General features: G+C 37.9%; 1 protein-coding gene across 2 annotated transcripts; it reads right to left on the bottom strand.

Annotated features, from left to right (window-relative positions):
• Positions 1–3137: 3137 nt before the first annotated feature.
• LOC132641315 (protein ESSENTIAL FOR POTEXVIRUS ACCUMULATION 1-like) lies at positions 3138–13006 on the bottom strand. Of its 2 annotated transcripts, XM_060358259.1 has the most exons (12): positions 12766–13006; positions 12227–12274; positions 12062–12135; positions 9034–9825; positions 8843–8936; positions 8564–8722; positions 7705–8460; positions 5498–7512; positions 5303–5411; positions 5041–5113; positions 3932–4080; positions 3138–3701 (listed from the first exon to the last, which is right to left on the bottom strand). In XM_060358259.1, the coding sequence occupies exons 1-12, from the start codon at positions 12812–12814 to the stop codon at positions 3394–3396; spliced, it is 4626 nt and encodes a 1541-aa protein (XP_060214242.1). In that variant the 5' UTR covers positions 12815–13006; the 3' UTR covers positions 3138–3393. The 2 variants fall into 2 exon arrangements, with proteins under 2 accessions (XP_060214242.1, XP_060214243.1); XM_060358260.1 differs by lacking the exon at positions 3932–4080 and having other exon boundaries at positions 3558–3701.
• Between the last annotated feature and the right edge of the window lie 2360 nt (positions 13007–15366).

Raw genomic sequence — 15366 nt, forward strand, 5'->3', positions numbered from 1 at the left:
ATCAAGCGGAGTTTTGAGGCAAACTCTACCTTAAGGTAGAGTTTTGCCTTCAGGCATGCCAAAACTCTAAGGTAGAGTTTTGCCTTCAGGCATGCCAAAACTCTAAGGTAGAGTTTTGCCTTCAAGCATGCCAAAACTCTACCTTCCAAAACTCTACCTTAAGGCAGAGTTTACCTGAATACAAAACTCTACCTGCAGGGCAAAACTCTGCCTGCAGGGAGTTTTGCAATCAAAATTCTGACTGAGGTAGAGTTTTGCATGCAAAACTTTGCTTTCCAAACCAAACCTCTGCCTTGTGATTTTTTTTTTTTTTACTGAGCTGGAGTTCGAACCCAGAACCTTGGGGTATTAGGAGAAGAGCATAAATTGAAGACCACCAATTTGCGGGGCAAAAATTAAAGACTAGTGCTTTTGAAGGAAAATCCACACAAAAAAATGATAAAGGAGTCATTGACCCAACCTGCCCAAAGTTAACATGGGCTAATATAGGCTAAACAATGGGTGGTAGCCCAATCCACCCAACTTGACCCATCATTTTTATAATTTTCATACTTACATTTCATGATTCCGTCTAATATAAAAGAAAAACATCAAAAACAAAGAAATAACTATTTAAATTTTACAATTCGCTAAGTAGAAATTTTCATTGCTAATCGCAATGTTTCAGATATGGAAGTAATTATTCGCTCTTTTTTTTTTTTTTCTTTTCTCATCAGATGGCTGGTATCAACATTCAGATACCAACTAATTAAATTCGAACTTGCAACTCATAAGACCCAATTAAAAAAGCATTATTCATTATTCGAATTTTTTTCATATTCAAAACTCGAATCCGAAATTCAGAGCTAGAAAGAACATGAAAAAAAAAAAAAAAAAAACACTACATGAACACTGCCCCATGGATGAAAAGTAAGTAAGGAACGACGTATTTATCATTATTAGATTATCTATAAAGCATCATTACCTTGTAGATTCCAAATCAAAATTCCTATATCAGACTGATATCCTGTTCTTACACAGAAATATATTTACATAAAATAAAATAATTAAAGGATGTCATTTTTATCAACTAATCCAGAATTTATGTCATCTTTAGACGGTTTTTATATTATGAGTTGAGTCAACGCAATATTACTTTGTCCCTTACACGTGTTTCAAATACGTACCAATTTCTTTTAGTTTTTTCCTTTAGAAAAAGTAGGCAATAATAATATTTCACCAATGATAATAATTATAATAACCAATATTAATAGCAATCTATGATAATGAAGAAAAATTAAACATTTATTCATATGCAAAAATCTTAATCTGGAGTGGAACTCTACAAGCTAAGATTAAGCATTTCCATGGATCAAGATCGGGCATCATCATGGGTCAATTTGGATAGTTGATTTGTGATGCATCAACTTGAACGTAACTCAAATCAACCCATCATCAAAACTACTCTTGCCTAAACCCATTAAAACTTAAGCGCATTGTAAGGATTACATGGGTTTGGACTACTTTTACCACCCCTACAGAGGAGACGGTCTTTCAAGCATAAAGCAGCAGATGATACCTACAATTTTTTCAAGGGTTGATCACCATTGACCTGATAGGTAATAACGTAATCTAACCTGTGGCTTCACATGGGAAAATAGTTTTCATAAAGAGTACCCGACACTTGAAACAATGCTGTTAGTAGGCGTTTGAACATGCGGTTTGAAATCATGGTTTGAATACATGAGATGAAATCAGCGTTTGGACATGCATTTCATCTCATGGTTTTAAAAAATTTAAATATAAAACTTGACCCATAAATTTATATTTTATAAAAAAAGACTCAAAAGTTGGTAAATATTTTTAACAATTACTCCCACCAACCATTTATCAACTTTATTAACTTCCACCAACCTTTATTTATGTCTACCATGTGGGAGAATTATATTAAAGAGTAGTTATATTACTATTCACGTTAAATTTTCGTTTTTATTGAACTAAAGTTTGATCAATTGATGTTGTATTTTTAGAAAGGTCTTCTAGTAGCGTATTTATTTTACGGAAAAGGCTCAAATATGCCATCGAACTATCGAAAATGGCTCATTTATGCCACTCGCCAATAGTTTGGCTCATTTATATCATCGAACTATAGGAAATGGCTCATTTATGCCACTCATCAATAGTTTGACTCATTTATGCCATCATCTGTCACTAAAATGACTCGTCCATGCCATATTTCATTAAAGCTGGTTTTACAATACCATATATGACACGTGGCCTCCAACTAGATTATGGTTGTGGGTGGACAGGATGTATGGGTCGGATTTTTTCTTAATTTGATATTTAAAATTGGGCTGGTTTAATTAAATGACGTATACCTCTAATTGGAGGCCACGTGTCATATCTTGTATTATAAAACCGGCGTTAATGAAAAATGGCATGAATGAGTCATTTTGGTAACGAGTAATGGCATAAATGAGTCAAACTATTGATGAATGGCATAAATGAGTCATTTCCTATAGTTCAATGGCATAAATGAGTCAAACTATTGACGAGTGGCATAAATGAGCTATTTCCGTCTTTCCGATAGTTCGATAGCATATTTGAGCCTTTTCCGTTTATTTTATTATGAACTATGATTTGCTCATTTGGTAAGATTGTATAAGAATTGAAAATATTTTGATAGTTTTCACAACTTGTGGGAATTTTATGTCTAAAACATAAAATACAACTTAAGATATTCAAATTACATATTCAAACATGATTTCAAAAACGGCTCCTCAGTGTCTCCAAAGAGAGGGCCCTTGAGATGTAGGCTAATGGACATTTTACTACTAGTAAAAATTTTGCTTTGTTATTCATGTTTCTCTAGTTTTGACTTCTGAGCGAGCAGAGAATTTCTCAACAACTCGCACAAGTCTCAACAGAGCACCGCCAGATAAGAAAACATAACTTTGCAGAACGATAAACATGAGAGATTGATGGATCTTAAACAGTATTACTCCATCCTGTACTTGTAGAGAAAATGTTATTGAAGGTCTTTGTCCGGTGTAAGTGCGAGTTAGAGAGGAGCTTCTTTACTTTCGGAGCCTATTAGTATTTATTCTTTTGCTCTTATCGCATCGGCTAAGGCCGTCAATTGCCTAAAATCAGATGGGTAAAGGAAAAACTTTCTGTTAGGATGTGCCTGTGCTCTACTTGATTGCTTGTATCTATAACGATTCAATCGATACAAGCTTTTCCTACGTTATCCCAACTAATTGGCTACTACCTAACGGTAACTACAGCTCAACAGCCATCCCTACATAAAATAGGATGGACTAAAAGAAAATGTGTAGAGAAAATTTTACAGATGACTCGAATCTGTACAGCAAAAAAAATTGGGACTCTTAACAAGTTACAACTGTACAGCCACTAATCTTCTATCCGTTGTATCTCACCCATCATGATACGATTGCTTGTAACCTTGAATCCAAGAAGAGCGGGATCAATCTGTCTCCCTTTCTTTCCTTTCTTCTTACCACCACGGGCACCCTGTGTTCCATCTGATGCCTCTGATGCATGTGCCTCCTGAGCTGTTGGCTTCTTAGCGTTACTCTTAAGCATGTCACTGAATGATGTCTCTGAAACATCAGCATCACTACAAGATGCAGTTCGTCGGAAGCGCCCATCTTTCTTTGCAGATGTCACAGCATCAGGAACTTGATTTGCTACATTACCCCCTAGTGACAGAATTAATACAAGCATCAGTTAGCAATTAGTGATGGATAAAATGAGTATGCAAGGGGAATGGCAACTACTGTTACAAGAGCCACAAGGGAATAGCAGACATCAAATTAACTATTACATTCCTCCCACACATCTTCAAGGAGCAAATGAGCTAGGAAATACAAGTAATACCAACACACAATAAGAGACGGCGATTGCAACAAAAAGGAGAAAGACATCCTACCTTCAGAAGCCATGGCATCTGAAGGATTTTTGCCTCTCACAAGGGTATCAGAATTTAGCTCAGATAGACCCTCCTGGGTTGAAGAAACACGCGAGACAGGTGGACGCTTCGGCAAGATGTTATCTGGCCTTTTTGATGTCACAGCCATCCTACCCAAGTAGAAACAAAATACAGATGCATATCAGGGAAGCAATATCACAACATAAATATGGGATAGGAGTTAGTCCTATATACAGGTAGTCGGCAACTCTTCCATGAATTTTACAGAAAAAAGCTGATAAAAGAAAATATTAACCACTAAAAGGAAAAAGATAAGGAGCAAAACTTTTGATCAAGGAGGAAGTCCCACCATGTAAAAATTACAATCAGAAGATTTGCTCAACACAGTTTTACAGAATGAAAACACAACTACAACAAAATAATAAATTCCATATACGACAGTGATTCGTCTAAACATATAAAATGGGAGAAAGTTTTTGAACATCCTAATTGGTGCCAAAACATCACCTTTCCTACGACTGAAACCTAGTGGTAATCACAATGATGATCTTCTCTGATTCCATCATTATTTTAAGAGGCACCTTAACAAAATATGAATTTACAACGGGTGTAAGGGCTGCAGGGTAGAAATTTGATAAACCTTTCGGATTTTTTGGATGATATGAGGAAAATAGGGGAAGAACTGCAATACTAAACTGTTGTACTCCTCAGAGTACCAGCTTGGTACTGATTTAACAAATACTTTATCTGATTTAAAATATATGCAATATATGGCGTACAAATATCAGTAAAATGAAGATGGTAGACAAGTGAATGAAATATCATAAAGAAAATGTTCGGTACTCTAAAGCAAAAGATCAGTTTCTTAGTAAGCCAACCTACTTCTAGAATTAGACTACCTTCTTTTTGTAATAGAATCTTACCAATAAATTCTACATCCCAGGAATTACAAGTGGCGATTTCCTCTTTCAAAGAATTTTATATGAATAAAATTGTTGCAGCTGCTGAAGCACAAACTTTACTTCATTTCCCAAACTACCAACTACGCCCATTAGAATGACATACATAAAATAAATCCTTTCCATGAAGAAACAGAAGATAGCACTTACCGTTCCTTGCGAATTTCCTCCGCAGCCAAATCTCCTCGATCACTCTTGTCATTGTAGAAGTCAAGATTTCCACCTGAAGATGATTTGAAAACATTACAATCTGTCAAACAATAAATTCTTCTTTTGATAAAGGGATACACAAGCACAGACACGCATATATATACACACACACACACCCCATATAATACACAGCATACGTATATGTTATATATCGAGAAAGGGAGAGGGGGAGAGAGAGAGAGAGAGAGAGAGAGAGAATAACCTCCAGTCCCGAGTGAAGTGTGCCTGCTGAGCAAGTTAACTGGCATTTCCCCTTCTACAGTCGTCGCACCAGCTTGCCTAATGATACTTTCGCGAGCCTCTAGAAGTACCTACAAGATAACCATCTTGAAATGTAAGAGCACATCTTCATTGCCAACACATATAAGATGTCTATGTCTAGGATCTTGTAGATTACCTGAGAGGCATCATTGATGCTGGAAAAGGCAGGTTCAGCTTCAGATAAAGCTCCAGAATGAGATTTGAAGGGCAATCTCTCACCAACATCAAGACTACCGGCAATCTCATCTACATGATCTCTCTGTGGTGGCAAACCTGAATTAGAACCATATGACCCAATAGTAAAAGCTTGGTTTAGACTTGCATCCTGGTCTAAAAGAGGGTTGAACGAACGGTTTGAATCATTTGTCGCTGAAAAGTGACCGGAGTGAAAACCCCTCTCAAACAAAATCCCCCGGGTCATTTCTGCTTGCTCAATGGACTGCTGGCCAGATTTTTGCTGGAGCAGTTCCATAAGTAATCGCTTTGAACTGTCATCATTAGCACCAGCAGACATCCACATACTTTGATCTTCAGAAGCCCTTTTGACATCAAAATCCCTCCTTTGCCTCTCACCGTTAAGATGTAGTTGCTGCATCCTAGTTTCCATCCAATCAGCTGGTAACTGACCATTTCTTTCAGACCAATGATTTTCATTTGTATCTGCATTCGGAGCAGGAAATTGATTTGAAAACAGAGGACGGGGAGGAGATTGCAAGTGGATGCCAGTCGAGAAACCAGGCATATGACCGGCTGAGTGCATTCTCGAATTTGGATCTTGCATTTCTAAACCTTGTGCGCGCACTAGAGGATTTACAGCATCCAAATTAACACCAGGTACTGACACCGTCCGTTCCAAAGGCAGTAATCCAGTGTCATAGAGACCCCGCTGAAGTCTATCCTGCAAAGACAAATTCCTTTCCATATGACTGACGTGTTCTTCAGGAGAGGGTATCTGTTGCTGTTGGTAAATATCTAATGGACCAAATCCAGAGTTTGCTCGACGAGCAACACCTGGATTTCTTAGATACTGCCCTGTTTCATCTACAGGCCAGACAGCACCAATCTGTCTATCTTCCTCCATCTCCAAACGTTGCCTTAGCCTCTCATGTACTTGTTCTTGTTGAAGGAATTGATGCTCCAAAGGGTGCAACTGTCCATGCTTTGCCCGTGCTAGGAGCTCCATTAAATCATTTTGAGGCCCTTGATGTGGTATTTGACCAAACTTTGCTTGAATAAGATGCTCAATAGATGATTCAGCATGTCTTGGAGGAAGATGCGGACGCTGTTGCAGTTCACTCAGAATTTGTTGTTTTATCAACACCTGCTCCAGAGCACTGTTATGCCTAATAGCATCAAGACGTGATTGTGTACGACTTGAATCACGTGCTTGACCCTGCAAAAATTGTTCAAGAGCCAGCTGCCTAGCATGGGACTGTTGTTCTTTCATTAGCATTTGTTGTTGATGGAACTGTTGCTGTTGCTGCTGCTGCTGCTGTTGCTGTTGCTGCTGCTGCAGTTGTTGTTGAAGCTGTAACTGTCTCTGCTGTTGCAGCTGAAGCGCCATAAAGTGTTCCAGATCCTGCCCAGTCTGACTAGCCAACTGTGGTTGGTGTATTGAATTATGATTTGCCCCTCGTTCCAGCATTGCTTCATTTAAGTGACTATTATGAGAAGACATCAAATTATGAGGATGCTGTTGCTGAAGTTGTTGGGAAAACAGCTTGTCTGCCAACTCAAATCGGTTCAGTTCATGGTCCCTGTGCGACAAGCGGCTGGCATCCATAGCATCTTGATATATGTTGGGTTCAGGTACAGCATTTCTTCTATAAGCATCATTCCATGTCTCCACAGCAGAGGTTGAGTCCGTCTTGGCACCAAATGGCCCACCCCTTGCAACACCAGGGTTTAGAACTTGATCCTGGCCACTTCCTCTAAAAGGAACATCTGAGATAGGACCACGCCTTCCTGTAGTGCCTTCAAGCTCTGACCATAATAAACCAAGTGGGTGCAATGTCTCTTCATGATTTGGAACTCCACCCTCAGACATTGAGCTTGGAGTTGCACGGTGGATAGTTGAAGGATCAGTAAATCCTGTTGAAGTTTTTCCAAGAGGATTGCCACTGCTTCCAGGTCTTCCTGGAAACACAATTTCTGCAAATGAAGATGGAAACTTAAAGAATCAGATAGCACAACAACAGATAAAGGTCACCCACATTAAATATCAATGACCAGGATCTCGATGGCCTATTTGCAAGGAAACAGGCAACATTCCCACCTCCAAAGCCACAATAGGTTATGCATTGACATAAAAAATAAGGATCCAAGGTGAAAATGCTAACTCACCTTCATCTTGAGCAACAAAATCGTTAAAGTCTTCACTTTGTGAATATGGAGGCTTAAATTGACGAGCTGGATGATCAGGTATTGACTGAATACGATATCCACCAAGACCATCAAAATCAGATGGCAGCCAGCTCGAGACATCCATGGCAGCAGAACCAGCCATCTCAGAAACAGAAGCCGAGCTACGTAAACCAGAATCCAACTTCCCCTCTAGTACAGCAGATGGTTCTGCCTGAGAAAGATTAGTGCTATTAACGTACTCATGCTCAAATTTCAAATGCGGCATTACATCACCCAGTTCAAAGAAAGGTGAATCTTCAGGGGCATCTTCCAAGCGAACTGGTAAGTCAATACCAAAAAATCCCTGATCAAACCATGAAATGATGTCAGCTCCGAGAAATGGCCCCTGGATTTCGCCCTGAGGATCACGATAGTACAAACTCAACTCCTCAGGTGGAATACCCCTTCCTAGAACGTTGGTCCAATAGATTTCTGAAGAGGACTTCAAAAATACAGAATTTGAATCATCAGAAACCTTCGAACTGCCATCAAAAGCAACATGTTGTTGAATGTTCTCAAAGGTAGGTGTTCTGGTTACTCCGGAATCTGGTAAGCTGAGGGCAGAAATATCAGATTGGGGCCCACTAATGTCTTTCAAGCAGTCTCTATTGTCAGTTCTCTTCCTGGTCAACAAAGTTCCATCCGCAGCAATAGCTTCAGAAACTTTGTCTTTCTCTCCTGCATGATTATCTCCTCCTGAATCAAAAACAAGTTCCTTTGTCAGAAGTCAAACACGAAAAACTATTTGATGAGAAGAGCTGATATTAATTCCAAAAAATAGAGTTAATACTTTACTCACCATCCAAGTTGACCTTGACACTGTTCTCGTAAGCAAAGCTATAGGTGTTGGCTTCTTCAACACCTAATGAAGTTTTCAGTAACCTATCAACCGTCTCTTCAGTGACATCAGCGGAGGAAGCACCCTGTTTTGTATTGTTGGGCTCCGTATCCCCTGTTTCTGGAAAATACAAAAACAAAATCAGACTGAATCTCGTATCCTACTCAATAAAAAAATAATAGACAGGCTGGGAGTGGCACTCAGTACCGCATCCGGACATAGAGTTTGAGAAACAATTACCTGTGACATTATCCATTGAGTGACCCTTCCTAAAAGAATTGTAAGAAACGCCACTACCGGTAATTTTACCCTTCCATATATCATTGAGGACAGCCTATAAGATTGATCAAGCAACTTTATGGTATCAAATATTTCTTGAACACTTAGAAAACCTACACGTTTGAATAAATGAAGTAATAGATGTAGCTCACCTCCTCCTCAGCATCAGGAACAACAAAAGCTAATGGTTCGATAGCAATTACATGAGTGACTGGGGGTACTTCTTCCATATTTTCAGGCATGCTACCAAGAGATGAGCCAAGTTTTTGCCTGCGGTATACGTCAAGAGTTTTCGCCCTTGGATAACAAAATATGCCAGTCGAGATTCTTGATTTTCCAGCAATAGAATTCTCAAATGGCGAAGCACCAATTGCGCCCCCAGAGGAAGGTCTTACAATAGTCCCAGTAGACTTCCCACGACCCAAGTTAAATCCCTTTGACCCTTCTACTTTTCCTCTCTCCTGTCCAAAGCCTGGAGCAGCTCGATAGGAACCTGGAGCCGCCGAGTTGGCCTCCATTCTATGGCGTGGACGCCACTTATCACGAGAATCTGACTCCCGCTCTGAGACAGTACGGTTAGCAACAAATGTTTGACCATCATTATGAACGTCTTCCTTATCTACATCTACCCTTTTCTCACTGCGATTTTCTTTTTCTTTGTCATCAGGACCCCACCTAGAAGACCACTTACTATCACGTCTTGTATCAAGCCCAGAATTGCGGTTATTAACATCATGCTCAGCACGGCGATCGGTTTTCCTTCGTTCTCTCCGACCAAGCAAGCCAGTTTCCCTCTCTTCCTCACGCCACCGGCGCCCACTCTCAGTCTCCACTGTGGGCCTTCTCCAATCCTTTTTGTCCTCAGGTACATCTGTACGCCAGGCCTCCTTCTGACTTGAATCCACAGAACCTCCAAGTGACAGAGAGCTTGGCGGACGCGTTTCCTAAGGTGAATAAAACACAGGTAGAAAACTTTTTACTAGAAAAACATCAAGCAGTACAAAAAGAAATATGGGTAAGTGTAACATCTAGCACTTAAAATATGTATAGAGAGAAGATTGGAAATCCAAATCTTAAAAAAGATCACAGGTGAATAAATCCAACATGAAGGTCACAAATGAAGGAAAATTTTCTTCAGTTCTGTTTAACATTGCAGCAGAAAATGGTAACAGCCATTTCAAGAATTTCATATGCAGAAAGTCTATGGGGAACTAATGCTACAAGGTGACAGAAACTCAGGCAAAGTTTAGAGGAAAAGCTTTTTCCTCTTGTTTCAAGCTAGCTTTTTTTGTTTAGATCAATAAGAGGAGCTTGGATCCACGGTGACAATTTATAAATCTCAGTTTTAAGACTTCGAACTGTTACGAAGCCACAAGTAACGGACGTTCATGAAAGAAGTATTTCCTCTGTGCTGATGGGCAGTAAATACAGTAAAATTACAGGATCAACGAGCGAAAACCTTTGTTACTCTTCTACACCAATTGCTTAGTGTGATCCATCAGAGGGGTGAGATTTTATATCTTAAACTGGCCGAACACACTTAGTCAAGACCTCTGGGTACTACAAGATCAAAGTCAATATCTTGGTTATGTCTAATATGGTTTGATGCCAACACCGACAAGATTTCACGAAGACTGAACAAAACACTTAATTCTCAAGGGTTCCCTGTATCGTTAGAAAGGGGAATTTCCAGATGCAGCAAGCTATTTCCTTTCTAGTTTTGGTTAATAAGTGCAATTCATCATATCATAGAGAAAGCTAGTAAAAAGCCTCGATCGTGTACAAAGGACATTTTTAAAATCAACGGAGACTTTATAGGATCTATTGAGTTCGAGATGATGTTATAACTCCGGGAGGGGCTAGTTTACATCCACATCTCGACTGGTCTGACGAGAATCTGCGACTTCTCTCAAACTGCAAACCATCTCTCAAGTATTCCAAATAATAATAGACTAAAATGAGTGTAAAAATCATCATATTATCTTAAGGTCCAAAATAACTATGCCAAGTTTCGAATTCTACATAGGCCTCATTTGTTTTCATTAAGATTAAGACATCTGAATCTGAATGCACATCTGAATGATTAAGATGTTGTCTCTGGGTTTGAACATTGAATGATTAAGATTGTTTGTTTTTCAACATCTGAATGTGCATAATATATTAATTTTAAACATAATAAATATACAATTCACGAAGGCACAAGTGGGCGCGCACTGGTTTGGCAATCGGCCAAAAGATTTAGCACCCAGGTAACCTGGGTTCAAAACCTCACAATAGCATCTTTTAGTTTCAAAAAAAAAATATACATATATATATATATACACACACAATTCAAATAAAAAAAATAACTAAATAATAGAAAATAAATATAAATTCAACAAATAAAATTATTATTTGATAAAAGAGTGAAACATTTATGTCCGTTAGTGATGGTGGAGATGCTTTGTAGAGGTGGTGGTGATGCTAGTGGCTAGTAATGGTGGTAGTGATAGTTGTTATGGTGGAGCTAGTACGTTGGTGTTGTAGTGATTGGCGTGATGGTGACTGTTGGTTGTGATGGCAGATGTGGTTAGTGGTGATGGGTGGGGTGGGGACGGCGTGATAGTGGGTGGGTCGGGTGAGGTTGGTGGTGGTAGTGGGGTGGGGGTTGGTGGTGGGTAAAGGGTGGGGGTGGGTGGTGGTGGGGGTCTAAGTTGCTCGGACTCTCCAAAAATGTTGTCGCACCAGTGTAGGATCCTCAAAAATGCACTACTTTGTGAAGATCCGACACGCAGCCGTCGACGTTTTTAAAGAGTCTGAGCAACATAGATGGGGGTTGGGGGTTGGGGGTGGATGGCGGTGGTGGTGGGAATGGGGGTGGGGCTGGTGGTTATGGAATGAGTGGTGTAAAATTATCCATAAAAAAACACCTCTTAATGAAAATAAGACTTTGTTTAAGATCTTAATGATTAAGACCTATTTAGAGCAAATAAGCGTTTAGATCTTAATGTAAACAAATGCACTTAATGGCTTAAAATCTGAACCATTTAGATTCAGACCTCCATTAAGTGCAAACAAATGAGGCCTTAATCTGTCTCTTCCACGATAGTTTGTATCATGTAATTATCCATTGAATAGCAGAAATGGGGAGGTAGTTACTCTGAAAAGTAAGCTTGTCACAGAATTAGACCAAAAACTCACCATCTTTGTGTCATTTGGTTTAGCATAAAGCCACTGCGGAGACAAAGGAATGCTGCTGTCCACGATTGTGTGATCTAAAGCAACGCATTACAAGAGAATGTAAAAAGTATCAGAAAAAGATCCGCAGCCCGCATGCAATCAAAATCAAGAATGAAAATATTCTACCTTTGGAAATATCAAGCTGGCCCATGAAAGGCTTGTTGTCATCATTACCTGCAGTTATTTTTTAAAACATGACAAAATGGGACCAAAAACTCATTCCAGAAGCAAATAAATAAAAAGATCTCAGGGATGGATAGTGAAAATCTACTTGTGAGAATCAAACACTAGAAGAACAAAGACACTTTAGTGAGAAAACCAACAACTTCATACAGATAGATAAAAGGGAAAATTACAGCCAAATACCATCTAGTTTACAAAATATGTACAGTATATAGGACCTATAGGTAGTGGATAAAGCATCAAATCTAGAAGGAATCCCTCATCAATTAGTTATTGATCAAAAGACTCAGTGCTACACTATCTTGAGTTGGTAATTCTTCTGTCAACGGAAAGCAAATAGAGCATTGGGAGATAGGGGCTGATCTGAAGCCCTAGAATTCAAGATGCGTGTAAATGAAAGCAAGCAAGTTCAAAATCCAAATAATAAGATGGGATGAACCCTAAACTAAGCATTCGGCAAGCCAATAGAAAGTAATTAAGACCTTTGGAAGTGTTAGAGGAAAGGAGATCGTCAGGATTTGCATCGGCCATGGCCCTTTCTCAGAGGATCGATGAATCGGAGAACAAGTGAAATTGAGAGTGAATGTGGATTGAGAGAGTTAAAGAGCTATTGATTGATGACAAGTGTGGTTGCACAGAGATGCGAGTCGGGGAGGAAATGGCTCAGGCCTTGAGGGTTTGCGTGGTCACTACCCCCAAATCGTCTTTCCTACTAAGAAAAATATAAACAAAAAGATAATGATTAACAAAACACATACTTATAAGTAGGGTGTACAAAGAAAACCCACCAAATCCATAAATCGAGTCAAATCGAAAAAAAAATCTGACTAGTTATTTGATTTGATTTGATTTGATATTGAAAAGAAAAACCTAAACATAATTGATTTGGTTTGGTTTTAGCTAAAAAAAAAAAGTCAAATCAACCCGACATTACTTGTATTCGAGTTTTAAAATATTTCATCTAGAGTAGTTTTTTTGTCTTTTATCATATTATTTCAAGCTTAAACTTAGACTTTTGAATGTAAATAAGTTTTATATCTCATGAATGTTAGTATTAGTGACTCAAATAAAATCCAAATCAAAATCAACTCAACACTAATGCTAACAAAAGAAATTTAATTTAAACACTAGGAATGACAATAATGTTGGATATCATTTCTTTGGTTTTGCATAATTGGTTTAGAGCGTGAAAATACATAACTTAATTTTTTTTCTTATTTGTCATGTAATTAATACTTCTAGCCGTACTTATTTTAGCATGACTTAGTATTTTTAGATTAGGGTCATTTTTTTATGGCTTATTAATTAGCAATATTTATTTTAACCCATTTTATTATCTTTTATGTTGAATATTTTAATACGATGTCATCAACCATCTCACATTTTGTGTTATTTTCTTAAGAAACACCTTAGTTATATAGTTGTAGGAGTAAAGAAATATTTCAAGTAAAAGTTATATGTTTTGTATGAAAAAGACTTTTCTGGAAAAAAAATCTGAGAAAACCGAATAACCCGAAAAAATTCGAAGTTGAAAAACCCGAATTTTATTGGTTTTGTTTGATTTATAAATTTGAAAACCGATGCAATTGGTTTGATTTGGTATTTAAAAAATTCGAACCAACCCAGTCCATGTACACCCCTACTTATAAGTATCACTTTTTTGTTTTTTTTAGCTTTCTCCCTAAATTATCATGTGTTTGTATTTTCTATCAGCATTATCATCAATAATTTATCAGAAAATATCTCGATTCGTATTTGATGGTGTGTGGTGTACATTATCTTTTTTGTTTAAAAATAATGTCAAATGGCACTCCACGCAGATAATTTAAGAAATTAATTGAAAAAATTGAAAAAATAAGAGAAAATGGTTTAAAACAAACACCTAAAGTATCAATTTCATGCGAGTTTTCTGTTTGAATTATCACCAACTATTTATCAAAACACACCTCGAAATTAATGAATCGTTTGAGATGAGAACGAAATTTTATGGGCAAATTAAACTATCACGTGCCTTTTGGCAATTGTGTTCAAACACTTTGTCTGGTCAACTTCGAGGTGTATTTTGATAAATACTTGATAATAGTTCAAGTAGAAAACACAAACACTTAATAGTTCAAGTGGGAAACTCGCAAAAAAGTAAACTTGAGATGTGTTTTGACCATTATCTCAAAAAAAAAAAAAGATATTTTTTTCTTCTTTCTTTTTTCTTTTTTGAAAAAATTGTACAAATATACCTCACAACTAGAGGTGTCAATATGGGCTGGCCCAGCCCAACTCAACCCAGCCCTAAAGGGCCAAAGAATTAAATGGGGTAGGACGGGCTGGCCCTTTTAATTGAAGGGCCAGTACGATGGCAGCCCAACCCAACCCTAAGCGGGCCGCAGGCTAGGACGGGCCAGCCCTTTAAGTTTTTTCGTCTTCTGAAATAAAATTTTCTAAGTGATTTTTGGTACAATTTGAACATGAAACTTTTCCAATATGAAATAGAATCTTCTACCACCCATTCTTGCCCAAATTCATATCATAGAAGAAAAAAAATTAAGAGAACAAATATAAATTATTATTTTTTATCACTAATTCATATCACGTTCAAAAGAAATTAAACATAATATAAATTCTAAGACTAAAAAGTATTACTCTAGTTTCTAATTTACTACTTAGTAGTAAGTACATTCTTTTTTTCTCATTACTTTTTATCTTTTTGTTTAATTTACTTATATTTTTTTAACATTAATTAATTTATTATTCTTTTATGGCCTCAAGGGCTGGCCTCAGCCCAACTCTTGAGGCCGGCGGGCCAAGAGATATTGGGCTTTTGAGCCTCACTTCTATATGGGTCAGCGAAATCCTAGCCCAACTCTACTTAAATAAAGGGTTGGGTTGGGCCGGTGTTATACTCCATTTTAACCGGGTCAGAGTAGAGTACAACATATTGGTGATTCCTATATTATTTAACTTAAGGAGTCGCCACCTAATTATTTTAACGGTGAATTAGGACACCTAATTATTAACTAAGTAATGCTAAACTAAACCTCCGTTAATGGCCTGCTTAATTAATGTGATTCTAGGTAAGGGTTCTTGGT

This window comes from Lycium barbarum, chromosome 5, assembly GCF_019175385.1.
Source record: "Lycium barbarum isolate Lr01 chromosome 5, ASM1917538v2, whole genome shotgun sequence".
NCBI classification, from domain to species: domain Eukaryota; kingdom Viridiplantae; phylum Streptophyta; class Magnoliopsida; order Solanales; family Solanaceae; genus Lycium; species Lycium barbarum.

Excerpts from the sequence above, each read along its gene's own strand:
- LOC132641315 (XM_060358259.1), bottom strand. The coding sequence starts at position 12,814 with ATGGCCGATGCAAATCCTGACGATCTCCTTTCCTCTAACACTTCCAAA. Across the intron at positions 12,136-12,226 it reads CCAGCTTGATATTTCCAAAG|ATCACACAATCGTGGACAGC; the intron begins GTAGAATATTTT and ends GCGTTGCTTTAG. Across the intron at positions 8,937-9,033 it reads TTCCTGATGCTGAGGAGGAG|GCTGTCCTCAATGATATATG; the intron begins GTGAGCTACATC and ends TCAATCTTATAG.